We start from the raw sequence: 13,248 nt of genomic DNA on the forward strand, positions 1-13,248 counted from the left end.
GAACTGAACGAGCACGAAGCAGCACAATGGGAGGAGAAGAGAGGAGGAGGTAAGGTGATATCATTGAATGTCTGCTTAGTAGTGGAAAGTGGGAGAGCACGGGGCACCCCGGGGGATTAAGACCCTGACGCTAGTAATGAAGTGCATGATGGCCTCGTGATCGATAGCCACGTGGCCTGGCGCCCTCCCTGCATGCTTTCTCTGCTTTCTCCTGTCTCTCATATTTCAGCCTTACAGTGAACCATTGGGATCCTTCTTCCTTAAAGGAGGGAAGTCCAGTGAGGTCAAGGGGCGGGTGGATAGAGGACTCATGGAGCGTCTAGAGGTCGACTGACTCGTCCGACAGCCAATTGGTATATTGGTAAACGAGAATTAGAGTCAATCATAATTCGGTTGCTCTAGCTTTCTGTTAAATAAATACTAGAGAGTTTGTTGGCTGAATGTCTCTAGTGGGTATGCATAATTGCATAGAACCGAATTGGCCATACTGTAGTTTCAAACAATATGTGGTTCATAATATGAACAAATATGAATATGCTAGATAGGTTGCTTTTCACTGCAACAGGGGAACATTTAGGCTTAGTAGCCTTATGCAGTGTGCTGCTAAAGCAGGGCTATCATGTTGGGGACCATCCAGAATAGTCTAAGTGTATATGGTATACGTGATGGTGTGCGTATAAAGCCTATCGCATGTTTCCCAGTCAAAACAGTTTGCGTAGATATTATGACAATTTGTGCGACGTTTTGGTTCATTTTGGTGTTCGGCTGTTTATCGGCTGCACAACGTATTTTCTTGAGTCAAGTCGAAGTTCGGTAGCCGTAGTCTATGCCCCTTCGTCGTTGATTGGTCAACAGTAATACTGCTAGTAGGAGTGGGAACTATGGACGGGATTGTTCAATTAAGTGTTTGAGAGATGACTAATTTTCATGCACGTTTTCTTACTTGAGAATGTAGTAAGATGTAAAATCTGCAACTAAGAACTCCCCTGCAAAATTATTATTATTATTTTTTTATCAAGAAATCTTAGACTAATTCTGACTATATGAGGAAGTGTATACTGGCTGTGTTGTTGCTATGGCCTCTCAAGAGGGACAAACAGTAATAGTGCTGCTTTCTTCTAGTTTTTCATGCCTATGTCTTTTAAGAGAGCATGCGCGGTGGCACACATTTAGGTCACCTAGCGGAGTTTTGCTAGGAGCAAACAGAACCTAGTATGTGGGCGCCTTTATAGTACACCAAGTCAGAAGTATTTCATGTTGACTCAGGCCTCCCTTCTGCGGAATTTCAACAGCTTCAGTTTCAATATGGACTCTGGAGACTCCTGCACCAGAGACTTCCTATTTTCAACTCTACAAATAAACTAGAATCAGCCAGTCCTACAGAGCAGCTATCTGTTCAGTCAGCTCAGTACAACTAGTTAATCAAAGAAACACTACTGTTATATAATCAATGAATATGGAATATTTCTTTCAACCTTTCATTCCATGCTCCACCAGTAAATGGACATGTTTCTCAACTCCAGTTCATTTTTGTTCAGGCAGATACTAACACTCCCGATTCAACAAATCAATGGCTATATTATTAGTTGAGAAGTTGAATCAGGTGGTGTTCGTGCTGCACTGTGTTCGTGCTGGGGCAACCAGTACAGGTGTTCTACTTTAAACTTTCCTAGTTATGAACTACACCATTGTGAAATGAACATACTGAATGTCTCACCAATGTGATACAGGCCGATCCAGTCGGTGGCGTCCACCTCCTCCTTGATGTCCCAGGAGATGACCAGGTTCTGGCCCCTCCCCAGCGTGAACTCCAGTGTGGACGCAGTCAGCGACGAGCGGCCCTGCGAGGTCACCAGGTCTGTGTCGCTGTTGGCCCTCGGGAGACCCATGGGACTGCTCACCACAGAAGCCGTGTCCCTGGCGGCACCGCCTCGCTCCGCCAGGCTCCGCAGGTTCTCTGGGCTGAGTGTGTGTCGCAGGTGTGGGCTGCGCCTCCGTGGTGCCGACAGGTGCTCCCGCCCCACGTGTGCAGACAGTCCGTGTGCATTGTGGGGGGGGGCTGTGTGGGGATGGTTACGGGTCCTGGGAAGGACCGCGAGTGAGGGACGCATGGTGGCTGCGGAGGAGGGACCAAAGCAGGAAATTTAACGTTTGGCAGGGTTACGGAAGACGGTAAGGTGTTGATGGGGCACAGATAACCAGAAACCCTTGGTCTTAGTTGTTGGGTTAGGCGTCAAAGATATGGTCTACCTCGGCCACTTGACTATAGTAGCTTGCTACAGCTTTCCGATGGTGGTGTCAGTAGTGTTTGGTGTGGAGGCTGCAGACCTTATCCTTCCATAGAAGCTCTGTGGTGCGTTGTACCTAAAGTTCTGACCATTCTCTCTCTGGCCAATGTACAAACAGAAGCATGTCTTGAGTGCAGTATGCCATACAGGAGCAAAGACAGGTTGAAGACACAGCCAGCATTGTCCACGCCGCTACCCCAAGTTGACACTGTCCAACAAGCAAAGATTAAGAGAGAGACCTCGAGGCTAGGAAAGAAGAGAACAAGGCAAGATGGAGGGGAAAATGGAGGGACAGAGGCAGACAGACGTCAGTATTCCTAACAAACAAAATTCCTAACAAACACGTCAGTATTCCTAACAGATGCCCTACACACACAGCAAATGTAGTGGACACTGCTGTCAAAGATCCAGTCACCTTGCCTGGCTACCCAAACGCTACCTAACACCAACGGACATGACTTTCTTCCACGCAATGAGTCTGGATTCGAGTAGCTCCCCAACAATATCTAGAATGGAAATCTATTCAGGACCATCCGATTGGTTCCACACGTGGGTAAAGCAGTGTTTTGAAAATTCGTCATTGGCTTTGATACTCTGATTGGTTAGAGATACAGTCACTGATGACTTTGTTTTGTACAGCACCCCTCATTTTGACACCACCACATGACTTCAATGACGGCAGTCTCCGACTGAAGTATGTAGAGAACGATAAGAGCAGCAGAAGAATTTCGTTGCAGGCGACAAGCACCCAGTCACCAATGCAGTACTAGACATAGCCATTCAAATTTACACACCGCGTCATTCTCTACTTCTTAAATCAGCCTTCCAAATGAATCAGGAAATCTGTGTGTGTGTGTGTGTGTGTGTGTGTGTGTGTGTGTGTGTGTGTGTGTGTGTGTGTCTCAGGTTGACTGCCCCAGAAAAGGCAAGTGGAGAAAGGCAGCTGTAACTGCTTCTCTGGAAGCTCCTAATTCAGCAAAGGCAGCTGGGGGATATCAGGTGGGGAGGACTGTCTGATTGGCTGTCGGATTCTGAACCACAGCCGTTTAGTAGGAAAAGGGGGACATGCGACTTAATGATCCAACAGGAGCTTATTTTAGATGTGCTGAGCAACAACCAAGGCTTTTTGAAGCTTGGGTATAATTTGAGCTAATGCTAGCGCAAGTCATTTTTGATTTGGGCTGATCTATGCTGGCCTCGTCTCGTCGGCTGGTCAGCACTATTTTAGCCGACTATGCTGTTCTGGCTTCTTGGAGACCATTGCATAGTAATGTAGCTCCTCTGTAAATTGAGGCGATTTTTGACGAGCTTAAGGGGTGTGAGCTAAATCAAGCACCTAAACTATCTGAAAGAATAAATGTTAGGAGCCAGGTCTACAGCCTTCAGAGTCAGCGATGAAGAGGCGACTCCGGGATGCTGGCCTTCTAGGCAGAGTTGCTCTGTCCAGTGTCTGTGTTCTTTCCCCCCCCCCATCTTAATATTTAATTGGCCAGTCTGAGATATGGCTTTTTCTTTGCAACTCTGCCTAGAAAGTCAGCATCCCGGAGTCACCTCTTCACTGTTGACGTTGAGACTGGTGTTTTGCATGTATTACTTCATGAAGCTGTCAGTTGAAGACTTGTGAGGCATCGGTTTCTCAAACTAGACTATGTACTTGTCCTCTTGCTCAGTTGTGCACCGGGGCCTCCCAAGCTTTCTATTCTGGTTAGAAACAGTTTGTGCTGTTCTGTGAAGGGAGTCGTGCACAGAGTTCTACGAGCTCTTCAGTTGCTTGGCAATTTCTCGCATGGAATGGCCTTAATCTCTCAGAACAAAGAATAGACTGACGAGTTTCGGAAGAAAGGGCTTTGTTTCTGGCCATTTTGAGTCTGTAATCGAACCCACAAATGATGCTCCAGATACTCAAGTAGTCTAAAGGCTAGTTTTATTGCTTCTTTAAATCAGAACAGTTTTCAGCTGTGCTAACATAATTGCAAAAGGGCTTTCTAATGATCAATTAGCCTCTTAAAACTATAAACGTGCATTAGCTAACAATATGCCATTGGAACACAGGAGTGATGGTTGCTGATAAATGGGCCTCTGTACACCTATGTAGATATTCTATGAAAGAAAATGTGGTTTGCAGCTACAATAGTCATTTACAAAATTAACAAGTGTCTACACTGTATTTTGGATCAATTTGATGTCATTTTAAAAATGGACAAAAGTGCTTTTCTTTAAAAAACAAGAACATTTCTAAGTGACCCCAAACTTTTGAACAGTAGTGTAGTTTAGAATGATGTTTCTGCAATACACATGATTGCCAGTGTTCTATTTGTGACACTTAGGGTGTGGGTTGATGGTCACTAGACTTGATGGCCTGATGTTATAGACTGTTCTCATATCTGTAAGTAGTGCTTGACACCAGAGCAAGTTACTGAAGGTCCAAGGACCGAGGACACAGTTTATTCACTGTTGCATTGATGACATTATCTGGACACGGATGTTCTGATTACTTTGTGACTGCCCTTTGACGTAATTGATTACTGATGATCGTCTGACTACTGTGATCGCTCTATTGCGGTTTTCTGTAGTAGCTGATGTTTGTAACTCTGTAGCAGGAGACAAAGGTCACTGCTACACTGGGTTTTCTACAAGCCCCTAGGGGCTAATGCTGTCAAAAGTTTCCTGTCTGATTGGGGTATAAGGGCTTGTTTAGAGAAGGCCAGGTAGACTTCATCTGCTTCTGTGCTGGGTGGTGTCTCCCTGTTGCAGTTTGTAATACACAGAGTGATTTTTGATTGCTCTCCTTTTGTTCAACTGGACATTCCTATAACAGACACATACTGTGCTTATGTGTGTGTGATGATTGCCTGTGCTTCCAGACAGATGCTGAAACTGGAGAAAGGGATGCCTGCATGGATGTCCCGGAATCAACCAGACTATATAACTGGGGCACACACACGCAAACAGATATGGGCACAGCTACATGCACACACTTACTTGTGGGAAGAGGAGCAATTTCAGTAAACAATCAGAGGCTTTACAGTCGAGAGACAAAAGTCTGTACCACTTGCATAGAAGTTATGTAACTATTCTTGAGGTCAGTGGCGCAGCTGTGTAAGGCACTGCCTCTCAGTGCAAGAGGCGTCACTGCAGTCCCTGGTTCGAATCCAAGCTGCAACACATCTGGCCATGAATGGGAGTCCCATAAGGTCAGCACACAATTGGGGTCGTCCGTCACTGTAAATAAGAACTGACTTGCCAAGTTAAATAATGGTTCAATAAAAAAATGAAACATGTAAAAAACAGTCCTCAGATTCTATGGAACACAGGTTCCATTGTTTTCACTGATCTGAGTGGGAGAAGTCTGGGTTGTCTTTGTCACTGAGCTAACGGGATAAGGAGTCTGTTTCACTACCTCTACACACAGGGCCATGACCTGAAGATCCTTCTTCCCTTCCTTGAAATAATTACTGATCTAACATGACTGGATGAAAGCTTCCACTACACTGCTTTCATCCATCATGTCATGTGAGATCTGTGATTTATTGACATCTGAGAAGAAAAGGAAGCAAGGATGGTGGTAGCCATTTCTGTTTAGGACAAGAAATGCAGGTTTGAAAGGTTGGTAAAATAAAAAGATGCTCTTGTGTAGTGGGACCCACAGATTCCATCTAGTGCCTTGAAATTCTGGTTATAACTGCATGAAAGTGTATTATTAGGCCTATAAATAAATAGTTTGATTTTGCGCTCATTGGACACCAAGCTTATGGTAAAGCCATAGAATCTTTTTGTTGGACAAGAATACCAGAGTGATTTTGCTTGGCACAAATACTGGTAATTTCAACTACGAAAATATTTTTTTCCCTCCTGATAGCGTTGAATCAACGTGGAAAACTGACTAGATTTGAAAGAAGTCAGACATAAAAAAGGAATTTTGAAAACGTGACTTTTTCCTCAACCAAAGTTTAACCTAAAGCCAATGGCATGGTTCCAATTTTTGTCAATATCAATTTGAAATTCCAAACTAGATTTTGAACCTCCATCCCTTCTCTCAAGGAACGTCACTGATCTGACTAGGTCGGTGAAAGATATGTTGTTGACTTGGTACACTTTCTCCGGTTCAGTCATGCTAAATCAATCATTACTTCAAGGAAATAAGAAAGGAAGGCGAAAGGGAGATACATGCAATGTTTTGTATCGAACGACAGGGGTGAGTATAGATATTACTCTTTGGGAGTTTGTAACATCACTGCGCGTCACTATTACAAATCCCGCACACCTCAGACCTGGGACCCACTTCCAATGGCCACACAGTGTACCATCCCACTTCTAAACACCAATGTAGTGAAGAATGGGGTTGATTACCTCCCTGAGAGCAGATGGAGCCATGGCTGCCTTACTCCAAAAGCAAAAGTGCTAGCAACAAACCTTGGTTAAGTTCACAACTACAGTATTCATTCAAAACGGGAAGTTGGTGAACTGTTGTATTCATCACATGACAAATAAAATGTGATAAGAAATAAACTATTAAAAAAAGGATGCCTGGAATAAGGATATTGCCTTTCTTGACAATTGACCCGCATTCTACCAACATCACTGGACACTTAGTGGGAAAGGTATCACTCCCTCTCTCCTCATATGTCTGTGTCCCTGCTGGAGGGTGGTTGGCCCTGTGAATATTGATTGACAGCGGTCTATCTTCCAGGCTTCCTGTTGATATCAGTCTGTCCAGAGGAGACCGGGGCCTCTCAAAGACTGAAACACTCAGGGAGGATAGATGACAGTATGGAAGAGTGCACACACACACACACACACACACCTCTTGCCAAGGAGAAGTGCTGAATCTTCACAACGCAAGGTGCTGTATACAGCACTCTTGCAGCACACACACAGACACAAACTTGCACTCCCATTATGTCATGCGCATGGGTGTGTGTACACACTGACAGTAGTATGTTAGCAAGTGTGTGCACAGTATTGTTTTTTTGAACTGACAGCACAGACCTGTATTGTTTATCAAATACTGTAATGGAAAAGAGTTTGTGCATAAATGTGCATAAATCAATGTCTGGGCTTGAGTACAATATGCTCCTCCTGTGATGTCAGCAAAGGGGTTCCTTTACTGTATGTGTGTTGATGTCAGCACAGGGACCCCTCAGTGCTCCTGTGGAGGTGACTGCAGCACTTTCCTGCTTGACAGAACAGGCACCTTGGGGAGCTGGCACGAAGAGTGTCACCAGGATCTAAATGTGCCTCAAACACTTTCAGTAAGGACTCAGACATACAGCAAGCACACAGGCATATGACGCATACACATATGGCACCCCCAGAATCACACACAAAACCACGTGCAAACACAGCTATGAGTATGACATGTTGTAAATGAACTATGCTAACCTTACTGTAGATGTAGCCTAATCATTCATGGACCTGTGCACCATGGGTAACGCAATGCACCATGGGTAACGTAGTTCATCTAAACATGTACATTTTGTCAATGCACAGAGACCTCATAATACTGAACGCAGTTCTTACTCACAACGACAGCGGGAACAGACTGTTCCAGAGTATTCCCAGCAATATGCCATGGAGTTACAGTCAGGGCTACTTTGCCGGCTGCTACCCAGTGAAAATATGTTCTTGGAATGAGTCACATGCTGGGAGGTATCCCAGCAGAAAAAGTATGACAAATGTATGCACTCACTACTGTAAGTCGCTCTGGATAAGGGTGTCTGCTAAATTACTTAAAATGTACGTATCCTAGAATGACCTGCAGTGTGAGCGAGCACCATGGAAAACGCTCCATTCACGCTCACTTTCTGTATTCATGAAGGATCACTTTAGAACGCAGATATAGTTATAAAACACAATGGAAGTGAAGGCTGCTAACATATGCACACTGCACAGGAATCTGTACCTTAAATGTTACCTTTACTGTAGACGTGTACACACACACACACACACACACACACACACACACACACACACAGTCAGAAAAAACACCTGAAACAAGCATACAAACTGAACAGCCAACCCCAATTTGCTGTCATTACTCAACTTTTGAGGAAACCAGCTACACTTAATGTCTGAGCAGTTTAAGTGATTTTGTAGTCATTACTCAAACTGATACAGTCACTGTGACCCTGTAGGAGGTCCAGATGTGAGTTGTATCAGCTTGAAAATGTTGACTAACTCCCCCACTAAGCCACACCTCCAATTTAATTTCCCAGTGTGCCTTGCCTTCGAGTAAATAAGTTAAAAACACATCAATGACCATGTTTCTATTTTCAGTCCTTTGGCCTTCACTCAGTGAGTTCCTAGGCACATATCATTAAAATCTTTATGACAATACATTACATAAGGTCTTATTCTGAGGCCTGGATGTATTGTAACAGTGGCCTGAAACTCATGGTTTACAGGACACACCATGCCTACAAGTATGATTCCAAATTACCTGATAAAAATAAATGGATTTCCAGGAATCTTACAACCAGGATATCTGTAAAACCTGTGAAATTTACCAGAATTTTGCAACCCTACTTGCAAGTCACATTATACTGTCTTCCAAAATTATATGTAATTCCCATTGGAATCCAGCCAGAATTAGGATATCCAACAATTTTTTATTCACCCACAACCTGCATTCATAAATGACTGCCAGGGACAGGAACAATGTGAAGAGACTACCTAAGCCATTTAAACTGGAACAACTATTTCAGTAACACGTGCAAAAAACTAAATGATTGGATTCATTTATATTTTCATATATCTTTGTCTTGCATAATCAATAACTCAATGTACATGCAAAAACCCTGATATTAAAAACAATGTTTTTTTTACCTGTAGTAAAGCATGCTGGTTAAATTAGATTATCATTTTTTTTTATTGATGATGTGACTTCATTTAGTTGAGTCAGTACCACAAACATTTGAAGTAATAATTACTTTTCATTGACCGAGTTCAACTTACTAGAAGTATTTGAGTTAAAAATGCCTTGGGGTTTACAGGTCATTGTTCTTACTCTCCCAACTTACTGTACATCACTGTGTCCGACTACACCTACCTACACTGTAGCACTTACTTTCCCCGCAAAACAGATGGCAACAAAGACAGCCAGAGACAACGAGGGACAATAACATGCAAACGTTACCACTCTGGGTTGCCGATAGACACAGACCAAGCATCACCTTTCTCATCTCTGAACCGTGACCTTAGAATGGTGTCGCCCAAACGTCGTTATGTTTTTTTAACCATTTCATTTTGAGTTCAATTTCGTTTCCTGAAATGGGTTCAGATGTAAATGATCATCTCGACCCTGTCGGTGACTGCATTCGTCCAACCAAGTGAGGCTTGGCAGGACTTAGAAGTTTGTGAATATGGGCAGTTCCATCTATACTGAACAAAAATAAAAATTCAACATGTAAAGGGTTGGTCTCATGTTTCATGAGCTGAAATAAAAGAGCCAAGAAACTTTCCATATACACTAAGAGATAATTTCTCAAATGTGTCACACATTTGTTTGCATCCCTGTTAGAGAGCATTTCTTCTTTGCCATGATAATCCATCCACCTGACAGGTGTGGCATTTCAAGAATATTACCATGCTGTTTAATCAGCATGGTCATTACACAGGTGCACGTTGTGCTGGGAACAATACAATAAAAATGTGCAATTTTGTGACAACGAATACAGTTGAAGTTGAAAGTTTACACACACTTAGGTTAGAGTCATTAAAACTTGGTACCACTCCACAAATTTCTTGTTAACAAACTATAGATTTGGCAAGTCGGTTGGGACATCTACTCTGTGCATGACAAGTCATTTTCTCAACAATTATTTATAGATTATTTCACTGTATCACAATTCCATTGGGTCAGAAGTTTACATACACTAAGTTGACTGTGCCTTTAAATAACTTGGAAAATTCCAGAAAATGTCATGGCTTCAGAAGCTTCTGACAGGCTAAATGACATAATTTGAGTAAATTGGAGGTGTACCTGTGGATGTATTTCAAAGCCTACCTTCAAACTCAGTGCCTCTTGTGGAACTCAGGGAGATTTTAATCGTCATTCTGTTACCAAAGTTTGCATCTGCACAGGTGTTCCTGTAAATGTGTTTTATGAAACTTTTTAAAACCGTGCAAAGTAGTCCTTGTGCATAGAGTATTGTTTTTGTTTTTTTACTTTGAGATCAATGGTTTTTGTTTGGAATACATTTTAAAGCGTAAAATCTGATGTTAATGTTGGTGGTAAAGTTTTTTTTAAGTAAAATGGACATTAGACCTATATAAAGATGTTACAGTTTGCTTTGATAAACCAAGTGTGATACACCCAGGATGTGAGGTGACTATACTGTATGCAAAGGCCATGGGGCACAGTTCTTGTCTTCAGGGGCTACAGTTGTGCTGCTTTATCTCACTCCCTGTACTAGCACTGAATTGATCGATTTAAAATCTCTAATTTCCCAAAGAATGTACACACATGAAGGCTTTTGACAACTGAGCCGAACCAAGCCCAAATCAAGACGTACTGAGCTCGCATGGTTACAGGAACCATTCTCAAAATAACAATGTGAAATAAAAAATAAACTGAGCCAGCACAAAATGGTTTGGGTCTGCATAATAACGTGAAAGGGTTTCCATTTCCCAGGACTCAGTCTCAGATTAACAGGATAGGACGAGAACCAGCAGACATGTCGGCCCTTGAAGACCGGACCTGTGACACCCTGGCTATAGACATAAACCCACTCGTAACATTTGACATGATGACAATGTTAATGCTTAGCTGCATAGGCGCATGGCGTAAGCATTATTCTGTACTCCCCAGGGCATTATTCACCACAAAGTTGTTACAAATCGGTAGCCTATCATAATGTTTAGCAAATTAAATAGTTAGCTCATCTTACTATAGCATCTATAGCACTGGTATTCAGCCAGTAGCACAAACAACGACATCACTTTCCTATGCGAATGAGGAAACCATAAAAATAAAAGCCTGCTTTTGAAAACATTGCGATGTGGATAAGTCATCAAATTATATTGAATTTTAAAATCAAATGGCCATATTTATTGTGCCAACAAGAAAATGCAATAAGTAATTTCTGAAAACAAATAGAAAATATATGTTTTAACCTTTTCAAGTGTGAGATCCAAATATCTAACGGTCGCCGCAGAGTGAGTTTTTTTATGCGCATGATGTCAGGATGCACTCACTCAATGTGATCTTTACACAACAGGACATAGGGCTGGGCGATATGGCCAAAATCTCATATCCCAATATAGGTCATTTCATATCCTGATAATGATACATATCACGATATAGCACATTTTCTGTAAATCCAATGAATAAATAGTTTATGTAAAATGACCACATGTAAAGGCCTATTTTTTATTTCATTTTGAATTATACACATTTTTTTTTTTTTTTTTTTTTTTTTAGGTACTTACTCATTATTTCTCCTTTTAGAACCTTTGTGCAAATTTTCAATTAAGGGTGTAACAAAATATAAAATAATGTATAAAATCCAAAAAAAGGTAAATAGAAAAGACTTCATGTATAGTTGCAAGCAAAATAAATATATATTTATTTATTATTGGGGGGTGACTTGTCTGTTTTGCATGTTATTTTGGCATTAACACGTGCCACATGTCAATTTGCATGTGGTACCTGGGGTGGCAAGTAGCCTAGTGGTTAGAGTGTTGGGCCAGTAACCGAAAGGTTGCTGTATCGTATCCCAGAGCTGACAAGGTAAAGATCGGACATTCTGCCCCTGAACAAGGTAGGTAACCCAACGTTCCTAGGCCGTCATTGTTAATAAGAATTAGTTCTTAAAACAGACTTGCCAGGTTAATTAAAGGTTAAATCAATTAAATTAAATTTAAAAAAAAACTTGAGTCGAGTGTTAGCACCAACTCACGAAACACCTGTTTCTCTCCTGTGTAAATTGGGGCCATGTCTTTGCAGACGAAAGTTGTAATAGCAGCTGTTATCTCCTTCAGTCTTCGTGATTCTTTGCCATACGGTGTGCCGGGGGCAATAGCCTCTTGCAATGTCTGAGTCAGGGGTTTGTTTTGAGCACTCGACTGTAGACTCTCTCCGTACGTTTCACATGATTCTTGGGTAGGTGGTAAAATAAGTTAATGGTGTTTGAGCCCGTTGTCGGGACCGAGGACGGTTTTCTGGTCCATGTCAGACTTTTCATATCCGAACCACGTCCATGCAACCAAAGTAGCCCATCTTAGGGACGAGTGCTGTGTCTGCTTTGTGTCACATTCACTCTCGTCCATGTTTGTTTGTGTTGCAAATTTCCTTCCATACGGCATGCCAAGCGTCGTCCAATTGGTGAAAAATATTGCCATAGAGTGATTTGCGACAACGAAATAAACGACAGAGCATAATATGAAACAATAGACATGTTTCTATTGTCACGCGATATATCGTCATAGCGCCCAGCCCTAACAGGACAGTTAATTTACGCTGCCTGAATTATCTATAGAAGGTTCCAACTTGTCAATTTCAAATTACTTTAACAGGTTTTATTTTCTAACAGTTGAAATTGAGGTGTGTGCCACCTCATTAATTTGCATAAGTAGGCCATTTTCACTGTTAGAGAGAAGTTTGTCTGGCTCCGTCACACCTTCGACAAGAACCCAAGCACTTCCCCAGATCAAGTATCTAGTCAGAACAGGCCTTGCAAACTTTTCCATCCTGGCCAGTGGTGTAAAGTACTTAAATAAAAATACTTCAAAGTACTACTGAAGTTGTTTTGTGAACTTTTACTTCACTACATTTTTTAAGACAATGTGCTTTTTACTCCATACATTTTCCCTGACAACCAAAAGTACTACTTACATTTTGAATGCTTAGCAGGACAGGAAAACTGTCTAATTCACACTCATCAAGAGAACATCCCTGGTCATCTCTACTGCCTCTGAGCTGGCGGACTCAAAACACAAATGCTTAGTTTGTAAATTATGT

The 13,248-nt window shown here is 42.0% G+C and overlaps 1 protein-coding gene across 2 annotated transcripts in view; it reads right to left on the minus strand.

Annotated features, from left to right (window-relative positions):
- LOC135519895 (E3 ubiquitin-protein ligase HECW2-like) overlaps nucleotides 1–13,248 on the minus strand; it is a 62,927-nt gene that overhangs the window by 43,336 nt on the left and 6,343 nt on the right. For both annotated transcript variants that reach the window (XM_064945111.1, XM_064945110.1), the window contains exon 2: nucleotides 1,718–2,534. In XM_064945111.1, coding sequence (XP_064801183.1) covers nucleotides 1,718–2,111 — 394 coding nt within the window. In that variant the 5' untranslated portion in view covers nucleotides 2,112–2,534. The remainder of the gene's footprint in view (nucleotides 1–1,717; nucleotides 2,535–13,248) is intronic.

This window comes from Oncorhynchus masou, chromosome 29 (genome assembly GCF_036934945.1).
Source record: "Oncorhynchus masou masou isolate Uvic2021 chromosome 29, UVic_Omas_1.1, whole genome shotgun sequence".
NCBI classification, from domain to species: domain Eukaryota; kingdom Metazoa; phylum Chordata; class Actinopteri; order Salmoniformes; family Salmonidae; genus Oncorhynchus; species Oncorhynchus masou.